The sequence below is a fragment of the Grammomys surdaster genome, unplaced genomic scaffold (assembly GCF_004785775.1).
Source record: "Grammomys surdaster isolate TR1022 unplaced genomic scaffold, NIH_TR_1.0 233, whole genome shotgun sequence".
In the NCBI taxonomy this organism is placed as follows: Eukaryota; Metazoa; Chordata; class Mammalia; order Rodentia; family Muridae; genus Grammomys; species Grammomys surdaster.
In genome coordinates, this window is record NW_021604678.1 from 1,563,183 (window position 1) to 1,579,697 (window position 16,515).

The 16,515-nt window shown below is 38.8% G+C and overlaps 1 protein-coding gene across 8 annotated transcripts in view; it reads left to right on the plus strand.

The window, feature by feature from the left end:
• Mapk10 (mitogen-activated protein kinase 10) overlaps positions 1–16,515 on the plus strand; it is a 285,181-nt gene that overhangs the window by 160,264 nt on the left and 108,402 nt on the right. For all 8 annotated transcript variants that reach the window (XM_028773649.1, XM_028773650.1, XM_028773646.1 and 5 more), the window contains exon 4: positions 10,569–10,738. In XM_028773649.1, coding sequence (XP_028629482.1) covers positions 10,617–10,738 — 122 coding nt within the window. In that variant the 5' untranslated portion in view covers positions 10,569–10,616. The remainder of the gene's footprint in view (positions 1–10,568; positions 10,739–16,515) is intronic.

The window sequence follows — 16,515 nt, forward strand, 5'->3', positions numbered from 1 at the left end:
AGACAAGCCCCCCACCCCCCCGCCCCATCCACTTCCCCCCAGCATTCTGGACTCCCACCAAAATGACCCATTAAGCTCCTGTCTCAGAGGATGTGGTCCATCCTAGCATGGCAAGAACAGCAGATAGAGCGGGCGATTATGTTACATTGTATCCATAGTCAAGAAACAGAGGGAGAGATGTTCACTCTCCTTTAAGCTGTCTCTCTCTGTTTTAACTTCAGTCCAGAACGCCAGCCCATGTGATGGTTCCACTCACACACAGGGTGTGTCTTCAGCTAAACTTTTGTGAAAATATTGTTGAGGGCTCACCCAGAGGTGTGTCTTATAAGTGCTTCCAAGTATAGTGCAGTTGCCAATGAAGGGATAAGGTGTTGTTACCCAACATCACTTCCCGTGTGATTTTATTTTTTATATTTTCACAGATTTCAGTGTCAGATGACATTTTACGATTTAGGAAGAGAAATTTTTATTTAAGCTTTTCCTTCCATTGGGCTCCTACTTCCACCTATTTAGTGGGACAGGACTCTGACTTTGCTTATATGTGTTTTGATACATAATATTTAATCTTACATTAATAACCTAAAAGTCACATCATTGATACTTTTGTTTGCCTGACAGAGATCATAAGATATTAAACAAGACAAGGTGCCCAGTATAACAACATGCACACATTTTCTGATGAGATAACTCACCCGTGTGTACACAGTCGTGGAAACTGTCCTCCTGCATTTATGGATGAGACATGCATTGCTTAATTTTTTTTCTTTCTTGTGACTACATGGAAATATGGCTGGAGCAAATTTAGTGCTCCATTTCTGTTCTATACCCTTAAATATTTATATAAAAAACTATGGAATATCTATTTTAGTTAAAATGGACTCCATTACACCACCTAAGATTAACTGAGAAGACATAACATCCAGTTTTGTAACTGTGAGGGCTTCTATGATGGTTCATTTTTTAAAACGTGCTTAGTTTACTTAACACAAAAGGGTCAAATTTTAGCTTTCTGTGGAGTAAGATTAACTTGATTGTAAATGAAGCTTGGTGTTGTACATTTAGTTATAATTGAAGGCTCAACCAGACTGAACAAAGTCATGGCTTGAGTTGTTTTTATAGTTGTGCTATAAAATTCTCTAGAACTGTCCATGATTTCAGTACATGGTTCATCCATAGTTATGCTTGCTAAAAGATGTGTGAAACATACAGATTCGTTTTAGTCTAAATTGTGTTCATCTGTAATTATTTTGTGCTTTCGACACACTATTTCCCTTGTGACAGAAGGCATTGGAAATGGAAATGAAGTTAAAGTCTTCATTTTACTGAAAAAATGATTACCTAAGGCTGGGCACACGCCCAGGAATGGCTACATTTTTTAAGTAGGTCAAGCTTACCCACCAGCAGTTCATTTCCAAGTTCTAAATTCCACAGATGCCAGTATACTTTTGGGGGTTCATGTTCTCTAAAATGTAAATGTTTGTTTGATTATATATTGCCAACACATTCAAGAAGGTCAAAGAGCCTGTATGCCTTTGTAATATATATATATATATATATATATATATATATATATATATATATATATATATATATATTTGTTGTTGTTGATTTTTCAGCGCTGCATTGAATTCAGGAACTTGTACACACTAGGCCAGGGCATCTTATCACAAAACTATACCCTCAGTTCTGAAACACATGTATAAGGTGGCAGAAGATCCAAGGTTAAGTGGCACGCCCCTATAATGCCGGCTACTTGGGCAGCCAGAGCAGAAAGATGACAACCATGAAGCCATCTTAGGTTGCACTTTGAGTTCAAATGTCACCTTAATCCAGCAAGATTCTTGTGCCCAAATTTAAAGAAAGGCTGGGGTTTTGGCCCAAGGTAAAACATGTTTCTAGGATGTGCATGTTATTTAGCATCTGCAAGGACCCAATGCTGCAAGAAATACATAAACGATAGACAGGTGAATAATAAAAACAGATAAGAAGACATGCAAACCGGGATCTTAGCAGGAAGAACCACAAACTTAGGCACCAATTATATCTCTTCATGGCCATGTGGGTACAGGAATGAAAATAGCCAATAGATTTATACAGGACTCAGGACAATGCTGTATGCTGTATATATAAGAACAGACTCAGGCTCAAGATTATTGAATGTAACACTGAGGAACTCTAGATGTACCCTAAATCGGTAGAGACAGACTTTAGGTAAAGGCTGATAAGTCCCAGATGAACTCACTAGAAACATTGTTTCTAGAAATATTGTTTCCAAATGTTGTTTGATTGCCCTGTCCATTCACTCTACTGCAAGAAAGTTTTTAGCTTTTCTTAATACTTTGTTCTTCATTGTCTAAATTATAGAGTTCTTCTTGTCTGATTACCTAATCTCCCTATTGTTTCCTAGCTTTCTTCTTGATCACAGACAAGATAGGAATGTGCGCAGTGAAAGGAGAATGCAGTGTACTAGCTTGGTGGGCAACGCCATTGATTGTGAAATCAGCACTCCCTGTCCAAGCCTCTATGGAGTGAGTTATTGTTCAGTACCATGAGGACAGAGCATTGGGTCTTCACAGCCCATGTGTTTGTGTCTTGAGACCAAAACAAGCATCTGTCCACTAAAAATGGAGTGTAGTAATAACGTATTCTAAATCTCTAGGACTTAGAGTAAAAGTTTATATCTTATTTTGTGGATTCCAATGCATGTTGGGATGGGTTCCTTTCAATATAGTGTTTCAGGAATTAAACTCCAGCTATCCTGTGTGGTAGCTGCTGAGATGCCACAGTGAGAAGAAAGGAGCAGGCAAGGCATATCACTTCACATTTTTAAAGTTTTATTTACTCAGTGTGTGAGTGGGAGTGTGTGTGTGTGCATGTGTGCTCATTTATTCATATACCACAGTATACATGTGGAAGTCAGAGGACAACATTTCCCAATTACTCATTTCCATTCACCGTGTGGTTTTTCTTCGGTGGCAGGAGTCTCTACCCACTGGACAATCTCGACATCCCTCTATGGTGGATACTGAAAGTGTACTTTGTTGCTTAACTCTTTTTAATCCTGATATCTCTCTAGACTTCAGACTTCTAGCAGTGTTTTTGGCTTTAAGTATGGGTTAAGAGTTGGATGAACTTTGTTTAAAATATTGCAAGTATATCTTTAAATGGTGCACACTGTCTCTATCATAGTTATTATAACTGTGTAATGACTAAGACAATCACATAGATCATCTAGGGTAAATCTCCCACTGATGAAGACTAAACTATTTCTTTCCTTCTGTGTTTAAGGAAACTGAGGTTGGGTTTATTATGATATCACTCAAGGTTTCATAACGGGATTCTAAAGCAGACTGTTAGATGCTGTGCCACAATATTAATCTTTGTAGAACTTACCTGTCTAGAACTTCTCCCCTGTAAATTGAGAATACGAATTCTTTCATTGGCTCCTGAACCAATCAATACTAAGCTGGCACTCAGCAGCTCTATGCAGTACCGCTTTCTTCCTCTGTACACAAAGAGGAGGCAGTGCAGGCAGAGGCCACAGTGCCAGCATTGATTACAGTGAATGCCTTTTCATATAGCAGAAAATGATGCTAACTGTAAGTAAAGTGAGGTGTTGAGAGTGTTTGTTATACTTATCGATTTCACAGAGTAACATCTCTGGACTAACTAGCATTCAAATTAAATAGATTCCAAGATGGAACTGTCCTTAGAGAATCACAAATCAAGAAAAAAATGGCAAAATGTGACCCCAACAAACAAAAACCTATGACATTTTATTTATTAAGTATTGTCAGCTCAGATATTTCCCTTTAAAACTAACAGATATCTGACTTGATTCAGATTTAAAATGGAGTGAGCGAGTGCTTCCCTGCCTCAAGAAATGGCATGGTTATTGGTTTCTGTTGTCCTTCTATAATGACCTGGGAATGGCATAGTGGAAGAGCTCCATCTGTCAGGATAACTTGTCAAAATAAATTGCTGATTTCTTCCGTGTGAAAAGAGGAACCATAACTTGTAAGTGCAAATGACAACATCAAAAGAATTGTCTACACATTGGCTAATCCACTGAAAGTGATTCCATGTAGCATTTTCTACCAAGTTAGTTGATTTGATATCAACAGAGGTTTAAATAGTGTATTGCACATAGTATGTGCACAATAAATGTGTTACAGTGAATGAAGCCAAGCCCACATTACATTTCATGGTAGCCTTGAAAATCTCTGCTTACTACTACTGACACAGGATTATATTCAACTTGGAACTTGTTTAATTAGCAGCACCTTAAGATTCCCGGGAGAAAAGAGTGAAAAGTGAGTTTGTAACAGCAGAGCTGTTTTGTGTAATTTCTCTGGACTTCCTAAGGTTTCGTCCAATAGCTCATTCTTTAAAAACTACCTCACTATTCTAAATTATTTTATTTTAGCTGTGCTATTTCATTTGTACAAACTATCTCAAATTGGATGAATTTAATTCACATACCTATGAATGACTAGTTCTGAAACTGAGAGTCAGTTGATTCATGGCTCTGGGAACTTCTTTCATTTTTTGGGGGGGGGAATAAAATTTAAAAGTATTTAATATAATAAAGAACATACTTGTAGGTTTAGATTATTCAAAACATACTTTAATAAGGGTTTTCAAATGTTTTGACCCCTCTTCTAGCCCACCATCCAAAGGTAGGGGAGAAAAGATGGTAAATAGGACAAGGGGATGTGGACCTGTTTAGAAGTAGTTCTTTGGGGGAGATTCTTTGTTTGTCAGGAAACCAGCAGTCCAGTTCAGTAGTGGCAGGATACCAAACATGAATCAGCAGTGGTGGCAAGGTCCAGCAGAAACAGCCAGGCCTCTGCTGAATTAGCACACATCAGGGGAGTGACAAGAACCAGTAGGGGTGCCAGGAGAAGTTCTCCACCGTGCCTGTCTTGATGAAGATCAGAGAAAATACAAGACCAACGAAGCGTTGCAAGGCTAGCTATGCAAGTGAGACGCCACTGTCTGTTGATTCCTGTTTATATTTTTTCCAAACATCATGTGTCTTCCCACAAGTCTTGCCTCAGCAAGATACCACGTGAATCTGCATCACATGACACAACTGGAAATGTCCACCTCAGTCCCTGTAGTAGGAATTCAATAATTTTATTCTATCTGTATCCCCTGGCCCCTCTGAGAGTTCAGATTAAGTAAGAAATATGAAACATAACTCTATGTTCCTGGCAAAAATTCTTGTACTTGCTAACTGTTGTTTGACTCCAGGCTAATTATGAAAAGAACTATGGAATCTATTCTCCCCCAAGTAAAGCACTAGCAAAACATTATCTTTCTTCTAACTTGTTTTGCTAGATTTGCAAAGCTTGCCACTTGCTGTAGTTTTTGTCGTGGTCACCATTAGTTTTTCCTTTGGCTTTCCAGAGCATGACATTAAGTTTTGTGCTCAAGGTAGGGGACATTTATAACTCACGTCTTCTGGTACACCTGTCACCGCTCAGCTTGCTGCATTTGTCATTTGTGTTTAAAATGAGGTTTAACGGTTTCATTTTTCATTCTTGAAGCCTCCAGGTTAGCTGCCCAAATCCTTTAAGGAGCCACATAGCATATAAATAATGAGTGAAAATGAAAAGCCAGGCCCAAGGCTTCACAGGTCGGAAGTGCAGCGTTGACCCAAGCTCCGTATTATTTTCAGTTCTAATATTAAAAAAAAACAACAAAACACAACAAAGCAAAGCAAAACAAAACACAAAAGCAAGGACGCTCGACCGGTAAGGGCTCTTAACCCCAATGCCCCTTGCTCAGGAGCTTTTAGCAACAGCATAGGTCAGTCTTCCTCAGTGAGATCAAGGAGAGAGTGCTCCTGAAGTACAAACAGGCCATTATATCTGAGCAAAGCACAATCAAGGCTTATGACCAATAACACGGCATCAGCAGCACTCACACATTTAGTGGGTTTCTGGCTAGAAAGACAGAAGCAAAGGAACACAGAACCCACGTTTAAAAGAGTTGTTCAGTCAAATGACAGATGAAGTATCTCACTAAGAGTTCTTAAGGAGGAGTCTCAGCATAAATTCCCAGGAATGTTAATGTCTTCTGGGGCCTTTAATGGTCTGAGGACTTCACCCAAATTGTAGAGGCCTGTCTCAGGTCAAACTGAGATTTTTGACTTTAAGGCTGAAAGGAATCTCAGGATTTGTTTGCATTTAAAAGTACAATTCTCTGTCAGCATGAGAGTGTAAAGGAGGAAGCTCCTCACAAAGCACTTGCCATGGAATTTTTGGTTGTATTTTCTATTAATCCAATAAAAATTTCAATGATGTTTATTTGTTGCTTAAATAACTAATAAAAGGCTTTTCAAAGAGGTGTTCTCTAACTCTTAGATTTATCTGGAATCTAAGTCAAATCTAACACGAAGGTATAGATAAGTGTGAAGTATATATACAAGCATGTGTGTGTGTGTGTGTGTGTGTGTGTGTGGTATATGCTTCTGGAACACAACTGATGCCCAAATCCAAAGCTCCAGGGTGAGTGCACAGTGCACAGGATTGTATTTTTCAAGCTCAATCAGTGTTCTCCAGGCACACTCACATCAAAGAGCTGGCGAGGAGGGGTCCTGTACCGCTAGTGAGCGCAGAGCAAAGCTCTCCTTAAACATTCCCGACTTCAGCTCATAGGGTGCTTTCTCCTCCATGCTTTGTCCCTTGCTCTACTCAAACTTCCAGTCTCAGTATTTATCCTTCTGCTTTCATATCACAGGACTGTAGGCCCCACCGCTGACAGGATTATTTCTCCCTCTTAGAGAGGACCCCAAAACTCCCAAGCAACATGGACAATGCTCACTGCTCTAATTATGGAATTACACATCTTTAACACAGTCTCCGATGTTCAGAGAACATGGAAAATCACATCTTTAACACAGTCTCCGATGTTCAGAGAACATGGAAAATGGGTGGGAGGAATGTAACACTAGAAGAATACATGGAGCAGTGTGGTGTGCTAGCTTCTGGGTTTAACACACCTTTGCACTCTTGAACTCTTGATTACCTGGACAAGATCTCCACAAGATCTGGCCTGTCAACATCCTGTCATGGATGGAGGAGAAACTCATGAGGCTCTACCTCTCTTTGAGGATTTAAGCAGAGATAATGGTTGATTAGGAGGGAGAGACATTTTCTTCAAGGGTGTGTCCAATGGTAAGGTACACATGATACTGTAAATAAACTTTCACCAATGTGTATATGAGCAATCCTAATGAAACTTAGTGGGGTCACATAGAAAAGACATGAGAGTAGAAGTCTGGCCAGATGGGAAAGGAGTGCAGTTCACAGATGTGGGAGAAGGTAGGAGAGAGTAGTGGATGAGGATGATCAGAATGCACATGCACATGCATATAAATGTCACAGGAGAACCCATTGTTATTTATAATTAATTTATGATATATATATGTACATACATATATATATATATATATATTTGTTTTATATGTAGTATCTGAATAAATTAATGATGACACTATACAGACAATAAGTTGTTACTCTCTATTTATTACCAGAGTATTTACTTTGTTGCGTATAGAATGAACCATCTGAATTTAACTATTCACGTCATCATCTTCACTCTAGGCTGCAGCTTTATCTGACTTTAGCTGCATTGCCAGTGCTAACCCAGCATTTCTCACATATTATGCATGTCATCAATATTGAATTAAGCACTTGTAAGTGTTGCATAGATTAGGTAATCCTCAACAAGGAGTTGTATGAATTATTAAACTTTCTTGACTGTGTTGAGGTGGTGAGAGAGTATCTCCAGCAGGTTAGTTCACCTCTTATGGAGAAATGGAGATTACAGCTAGAAAACCACAACAGAGCCTACAAATAGGGAGTGGGGGCTGTGTAGAGTCAGGGGTCTGGAATATGAAGTCTACTACAAGAAATTATTACACATGTGATAAGTATACATGTGATTAGTACACACATGTGATTAGATGCACATGTGACTAGTATACACTGTGATTAGTAAACACTGTGATTAGTACGTATGTATGTTTAGTATTATATGTGTGATTAGCATACATATGTTATTATTGCATACATGTGAATAGTACACACATGTGATTAGTACATACATGTGACTAGTATATACTTTGATTAGTATATACTTGTGGTTAGTGCACATGTGTGATTCGTATGCATGTATGATTAGTATATATGTATGATTGGTAACATGTAATTATTACATATATGTGATTAATACACACATGTGATAAGACACACATGCAGTACTTCAGGACCAATACTGGGCATCTAGAGTTGATGAAGCTAACTTGTGCTATGCATTTTATGATATTCCAAATACTAAGGTGTGCAACAAAGAGTCAGAACACAACAAATGTCACATTAGTCAGGTGTCAGTCATCCCATGTTATTCTTGCAGATGAAAAGTATTGAATGCTGTCATTTCTTTTGACTTTGTTTAATTTTCTTTTTAGCAAGATGGTACATACTAGTCATATGTGTATACTAATCACATGTATGTAATAATCACATATACTAATCACACATAGTGTGTACTAATCACAATCATAACCTGAGTGTATAATAGAAATGACAGTGGTTTGGAGAGCTGTACATAATGCTGGTTTAAAATCCAGGGCAGTTTAAATATTAATGTTCTTGTGCCTGCAGCTATTCACATACTGTCTAAATTCTAAACCCCATTGTTGCCCCTTTGTAAACTCCATTGTTGTAGGCTTGCAACACTCGGCTTTTGAATGGTCTTGTTTAATATCCTATGCTATGCTGCGTAGACTACTTTCCAGATTTCAGGACATTTGTCACATTTGCAAGTTACTTGCATTTTCTGATGACTCTCTAAAACAATGCAGAGCTCTAACCCATAGTTTACACCTCTATTTGTGGTTCCCCACATTTTTACCAAATGCCACCACTGTGCTTGCTCCCCGGCACAGGGCAGCCTGCTATGTCTGTTCTGCTCTATGCCTGCCGCACCAGTCTGGGGCCTCCAGACTCTTCAGTAGACTCCCATATTCTTCTGGCTCAGTTCAAATCATCCCCATTCAGTTTTCCTTCTGCCACCATCCTGACTGGATTGCAGTCCACCCAGGCAGAGATTAAGAAGTTCTTCCATATCAACTTTTTATTTAGACATGAAGTGGCAAAACTTTCCAAGGGAAATGGTTTTCTATCCAACTCAGAGGTTTAGAGCCTAAGAGAGTTCAAAGCATTCAAGTTATATGAGAACTGATATTAAAAAAAGCTAATGTGTATTAAATTATATGAAAAATTTGATTTAAATTCTAGGCTCAAAGCATTATAGGTGAAGTTTTCACTGAGTAAAGCTTCATCTGGACTTTCAAGTCTTGTGATGTATATTGGAAATTGTCTGTCACGTGGGAATCCCCAGCTCCTGCAGGACCACCACAAAGATTTCAGACACCAGGAACTCAAGAGCTGTATGAGTCCTAGCTCTCCTTGTTTGTGCTCCATACAACACGTCAGGATTCTCCTAACTGAATGTCCCCGATGTGTAGATGTCATGTCTAATGAGAACCACTGGCTAAGACTGGTTTTTAATTGTTTGAAACAATACACAGAAAGCATGTGTGTTTAAAACCTAAATAAAATCATCCAGAAGAGGCCTAAGTATCAAGTAGGCTTCCGCCAGTGTGAGCCACATGAAATCAGTTACAGCATGACTCTAACCCTAGCTCATATCTTTTGTGTAGTAAAGTCTGATGTCAGAGCTTTTATGAGTAAATGCTAATCATAGGTAGTAGCTCTTTATCATATATTATGTATAAATATTCATTTGGAATTTTAAGGAAAACTCTTTAACGACCAAAGATGACTAACACATGAATTTCTCCATAGAGCAACAGGAGATGCAATAGCCAGTCCATGTGAAAATCCAAGCATCCTCAAAATAGACTGTCCTGAATTTTTGAACAATGTTTAATTAATCTAGTACTTTCCTGACTTAATAAGGGCAGTAGTAATTTGGGTATTAATGAGAAGGAATGAAGACAACTGATGTCCATTCAAATTTACCTAATTCATAAAAGCTGAACCCGCATGTTACTCTGTGGCCTCAGCTTTTTCTTTTCTTTTCTTTTTTTTTTTTTGAGGAAAGAACTGCAGATACCATCGTTTTCCTTCCTCTTATGACCAGGGGACACTTTCTCATTTTCTTGAATCCTTAAGTATCTCAGATATACTGAAACTAGCATATTTTCAGTATTTGTTTACCTAAAAGGGACGAGGTGATCATGGGACCACCTCTCTTTCTGTTTGAAATAGGCTTTGGTGGTTTGGTTGTTGAGACTATATCATAGGGTCTATATTTCCAGGCCTTAAACATATTAATATGAAGAAGGCCTGTTTGAATTTTAAGGTTCATTTCCTTCAGATAAACTAGCAGGGCTCAATACAGAGTTTTTCTGTGTAAGCTAGATGGATTTGAGGACAGATGACCAGATGCGTGTAACCATTGGAAGGAAAGACTTCTCTGTGTCCAGTAACATTGAACTGCTCCTCTTGTCTCACTGTTCTTCTTGACAGGGGTTCGATAAACACGTGGATGTGTCATCTATTGCCAAACATTACAACATGAGCAAAAGCAAGGTAGACAACCAGTTCTACAGTGTGGAAGTGGGAGACTCAACCTTCACAGTTCTTAAGCGCTACCAGAACCTGAAGCCGATTGGCTCTGGGGCTCAGGGAATAGTTTGGTAAGTAGGATGGATGTGATTATACTTTTAAAGGGAGTATGCTATATTTGTTTACAAGGTCCAAACAGATAAATATCAGGTGAAATACATAAATTGAAAATATAAAACTATAAGCACCCTTTGTTTATTCACTCATTAACAATATACAGCTCCAATCACCAGAAATCAAAACTTACAACACCAGGGGAGAAACAAATCCAGAGGATGAGGGTGTTTTTGCTGTTGCTGCCAAATTTAAAAAAGTTTATTTGTATATTTCACAGCAAGAACAATTGTATCTGAAGACAGGGACAGTTAGATTCCCAACACTCTTAACAGAGATGAGTGAGCTCTCTCTGTGACTATTAAAGTTTGTAGTAGCCCATTTTCTGTCCACTAGCCAAGACACATTTGAGAAGAGGCAACCTCAACTGATAAAATGTCCCACCAGATGGGCCTGTGGGCAGTCTCGTGGGGTGTTATCTAAATGGATGACTGATGTGGGAGGGCCCAGCTCACCCTGGACTAGGGTTCTGGTGCTATAAGAAAGCAACCTGAGCAAGCCATGGGGAGCGAACCAGAAAGCAGCACCCCTCCACAGCCACAGCCTGTGCTCCTGTTCCTGCATCCAGGTTCCTGCCCTGAGAGAGTTCCTACCTTGACTTTGTTCAGTGATGGAGTGTGACTTGGAAGGATAAGATGAAATAAAGCTTTCCTCCCCTGATTATGTTTGCCACGGTGTTTTAACATGGCAATAGAAACCTTAACTAAGACAAAGTTCAATGTTCAAAATTAAGTTAATTGTATAGAAGAAGTATAAAATATGTTTACTTAGGGGCTCTTGGCAGTGTACAACTGCCTATAATTCCAGATCCAGGAGAGACAATACCCTCTTCTGACCTCCATGTTCTCTACCTGCATGCATACCCGTGGTATCTAGAAGCGCTCTCTCTCTCTCTCTCTCTCTCTCTCTCTCTCTCTCTCTCTTTCACACACACACACACACACACACACACACACATACACACACACATAAGTGTAAATAAAATATTTGCTTAAACTTTCCTCGGCTCCTTAGGAAACGTTTTTCCTTTCATGCTATGTTTGAGTAATTAAATTGAATTCACCTGTATATGAATTAGCCCTCTTGAAGTTAGTGAAAAACTAATATCAGTTTAATTGACAAATACTTTTAAAAATTGTTTTAGTATGCCATGTGTTAGCTAAATATATGTCATATACTTGTTAGCATAATATATTTCAATTTTGATTATTCATACACTAAAATTAGTAAAATTTTAGTATATATACTCTAAATATATTTATGTATGTATATTTATAAATGGTATTTATCAATTCAATATATTTTATTGTTTAAATAACTGATATATTATTTTATATGTCCGAGAAGAGCAAAAATATATGGTGTGGGATGAGTAAAGACAAAGTTACATGGATTTTTAAAAAAACTTTAAACATTATTCATACATTTATAATTCTGTAAATGTTCTTTTTATAAACAGTGGTTGATATGCTAGATATACTTGGGCCTAGATGTATCTGAAAGATATGCTAGGGCAATGGTGGTTGTTTTTTTGTTTTTTTTTTATTTTTTTGGTTGTGTTGTTGTTCCAGGATTTTGTTTGATATTTTTTTTTAAAGAACTTAATATGGATGGGTGGAGAAGGGGGAGGGATCTGGGAAGACTTGGGGGGAGGAAACGAATATGGTAAAATGTATTAAATTGTTTTAAATAACAAAAATACAATAATGAAAGGACATGGATATCTAAAAAAGGGAAAAATTCTGGAACTTTTATTTCAATGGTAGCAATGGATAGCTTTTATTGTTTTTCAAATATTCATTGTGCATCTCTTGATCTATTTGAAATTTGGTCACTCCATTGTGCCAGCTGGTTTAGTTCAGCATCTGAACTTGACTGGTGTAACTGCAATGCACTCTGGGTATACTTCCCAGGTCTGAACATTAGGACTTACATCACATCCACCAACCACATGGTGGCTGTTATAGTAAGTCACCTGGTAAATTTCCATTTTTCTATCACATTACGATTTGAAAAAAAAATGGAACATTTTTTCAGCCTTTTGTAAACAGTGGATTAAAACATTTATTTCAAAAACATTGAAAGAGATGAAAAAGGAATAAGTATTTATAGCATTTTTATTTGTCTATTTTTACGGCTCATGAATAAGGTAACCTCTTGGTAGTACAAAATATTTTACTGGACTGGCATCAGCATTGTTGTCCTAAAAGATATCTGCCAATCAACTCTAGAATTCTGAGATGTGTGCCCTGATAGGACACAGGGAAAATCAGAGGGTGTGCCTGATAACCCACATGGCCTATGCTGACATATTCAGGTGGGAGCAACACAGCCACAGGAGCTCTTAAAAGTATGACAGGAGGACAGAGAAGCAAGTCAGAGGCCTAGAGTCAGAAGGGATGATGAGGGGATTTGAAATCCTGAAAATTGGCCACATGGCAGACTTTGACAGTCTGAGGTGAGGCCATGAGCCAAGAAACGGGGCTGGCTTTTGGGAGCTGGAAATGACTTAGTGCCGAGTAGAAACATTAGTCTCAACCTTAGGACACTGGACATTACCAACACCCCAAATGAAAAGAAGCAGGTTCTTCTCTAGGACCCCCGTGGAGAAACTCAGCTTTCTAACATCTTGAGTTTAGTCCAGTGAAGTGCCCATAGGGCTCCTTATCTACGGAATTGTAGGATAATGAATACATTGCTTAAGCAGTTGTTCTGTGGTAGTTTTGGCAGTGGCACTAATGTACATGGGACAGTTAAGATTCCATCATTAAGAGTGTTGGCTGCTCTTCCAGAAGAACTGGGTTCAATTCCCAGGAGACATGTGGTTGTTTACAATTATCTATAGCTCCAATTCCAAGGAATCTAATGCCCTCTACTGGCCTATGTGGATACTAGGCACACATGTGGTGCACAGACATATACACAGGCAAAACACCCATATACACAGCATAGCAAAATCATTAAAAAATAAAAGATGATTGCTGGATAGCCTCCAAACTTATTGAAGTTTGGGGTGAGAACAGTGCTTCTTAGCAACTTTGATGGAGAACTGTAGAATATTCACACGAGGAAGGTTTTCTCAATTAAGATTCATAGTTCAGATATGTTTTGGGACAGTTTCATTTTTTCCTTCTAGTAAAGCTGTTATAGAAAGTAAGAGGAAATGGGTAGACCTTTGATGAAGCCCTGACAGGTCCAAGTAGTATTTAGCAACACAAGGCAACAGATACTCATTGAAGACTTAACGCTCCTATTCTAAGATTTCTACAATGTGTTTCGTAGGATACTGGATGCTCTCCTTCCTCCTTTCTATGGGATGTAAATCATCCTTGGTTTTAGGTAGAGTTATTGATAATAGATGTCAATAATGGTGCTTGTACTGGGGACACTGAGTTTTGTTGGAATCCTTGGAGGGGACCTGGTTACTTGTGTTCTAGAACAAGGAGTTGGACAGAAAAACCATGATGCAGCAGAAGTTCAGACAATTTATTAGGAAAGATTCTCTTCCAGTGGTGGGAGAAGGGAGAAGGCCAGAGGAAGAACAGTTTCCTGAACAGGTCATGTGTGTAAAGTGCATATCATATAGTGCAGGCTCTTTGAGTCATTTGTCTTATGTGGGTCAGTTCCTCCCAGTACTCCCAATCTAGTACAAGGAGTACTGCATAGAACTCTGTGCATTGTATATCTCAGCATCGTACTAAATATTCAACCAGGGATGTGAGTGTTGAATGAACCATAGATCATCTCCATGAACTATAGAGTGTATGTAAGTGACAGTGGCCCCATCCTGGCTTTTCCAGTCTATCTTGGACTGCTGCTTTCTCTCAGCCTTTATTCCAGGTTCCCCTGAACTTTTGCACTCAACCATACCCTCTTGCCTCAGGATTACCCATGAATAAGATTTTAAACTCATTTTTAGAACAAATTTATCAGAAAAACAAAACAAAACAAAGCAACAACAACAACAAAAACCCAAAAACACTACCTCCATTCCAAAATGGTAGCCTTGGCATTTCCTGAGGTTCTTGGCCCTTTTGCCTCTGGTTGAGGTGGGGGGCATCTTCATTTCAGCAAAGGGTAAAGTACAGGACTGAAAGGGGAGAGTGCCAGGCTTTGCTCTGTTATATGTATAATTGTTGCGAGCAGAGCTACTTCTCTTCCTTATGCCTTCTCAACCTAAGCACTAAGATATTTTGTTTAGTTATAACGTGTGTCTGACATACACGGTTTATGCTAGATCTAGTCTTCAGTTGGTTTGCCTTCTTTACCAACGTTTTTTTCATTTAATTTCTCCTCGATTTCCTTCTGAAGACAATGAGCTCTTTCACTTTCAACACATGTCTATAGTCAGATCTGCCTGTGGAGTCAAAGACTTTCCCTGTGTTCATGCTAACAGTCCCATGCATAGATTGTCTTAAATATTCCATATTATCCTGAATAGAGAGACTGGTTAGAACTGGTGTCTGAATACAACTGTAGTCTCTGGAGAAGAAGTAAACTTTAAAATCCTGTTCATTTATATATACTAACTTTACTTTGGAGCAGGGATAAAATACAGAGGAACCAGTTTGAAAAGAGATGTCATAAATTTTTGACTGTGCCAGCATAAAACTGTGTATGTACATGTGTGTATGTTCAACAGGAATTCTGCTTTTTGACTGTAAATGTAGGTATAGAGGCACTCTGCCACCTAGCCCCATGCCCCTGTATTTGCTTGAAATGGAATCTCCTCTCTACTCTTCCAGATGTCTCACACTTGCTCCTTAGTTTTACACTTTCTCCTCCTTCAGCTACCTTATTATTGATTTAATACCAGGGGTCAAAAGCAATGTTAAAATATCTTCAAAAAAGTCAACCAATACTGTGGCTTTCAAACTTTTCTGCTGACCAGAAAACAAAATTATGTCACTATTGACAGCTATTCCATGAGGCTAACAGGAAATCTTTTGGAATACATTGGAAGTCCCTACTTCTGAAGGATGAAAATGATTATGCATCAAAGCAAAAATGCTAAGATCAGTCTGCTTCACTGTTTTAGCTGGGGGCTCTCCATCTCTTCACGGAGCTGCAAGCTCGCAGTCTCTTCATGGTGGGAAATCGTGAAGCAATCTGTGATGAACTTTAAGAATAGCATCCAGGAGGCAATGAGCAAATCACATCAGTGTTTTCCAGTCTTTAGGAGATGGTTGCAGCGGTGTTTTGAGCTAGTTACACAATTACCCAATAAGCATAAATTGTTATGACTTTAATTGATTTGAGGAAGGTAGGCACATGTATATGTGTATATGTATGTATGTATGTATACATACAACACACACACACACAAACAATAGAAAATTGAAAAACAAGAAAATCCTCAGATTCTAGATTAACAAAATTCTAGGTTAACAAAAAGACTTTACTAACACTCCACAGGTCAGTCTGGTAAGAACTTGCCCGAGCTGGTTTTCCCTGTCTTTGATCTAGAACTTTTATTGACCAGTCTTACTTTCAATATACAAGTCACAAACATTGGCACAGCTGGGCATGGTGGCACATGCCTGCCTTTAATCCCAGCATTTGGAAGGCAGAGAGGCATAGAGGCAGAGGAGAGGCAGAGGAGAGGCAGAGGAGAGGCAGAGGAGAGGCAGAGGAGAGGCAGAGGAGAGGCAGAGGAGAGGCAGAGAGAGCCAGAAAGGCAGAGAGGCAGAGAGAGAGAAGGAGGGAGGGAGGGAGGGAGGGAGGGAGGGAGGGA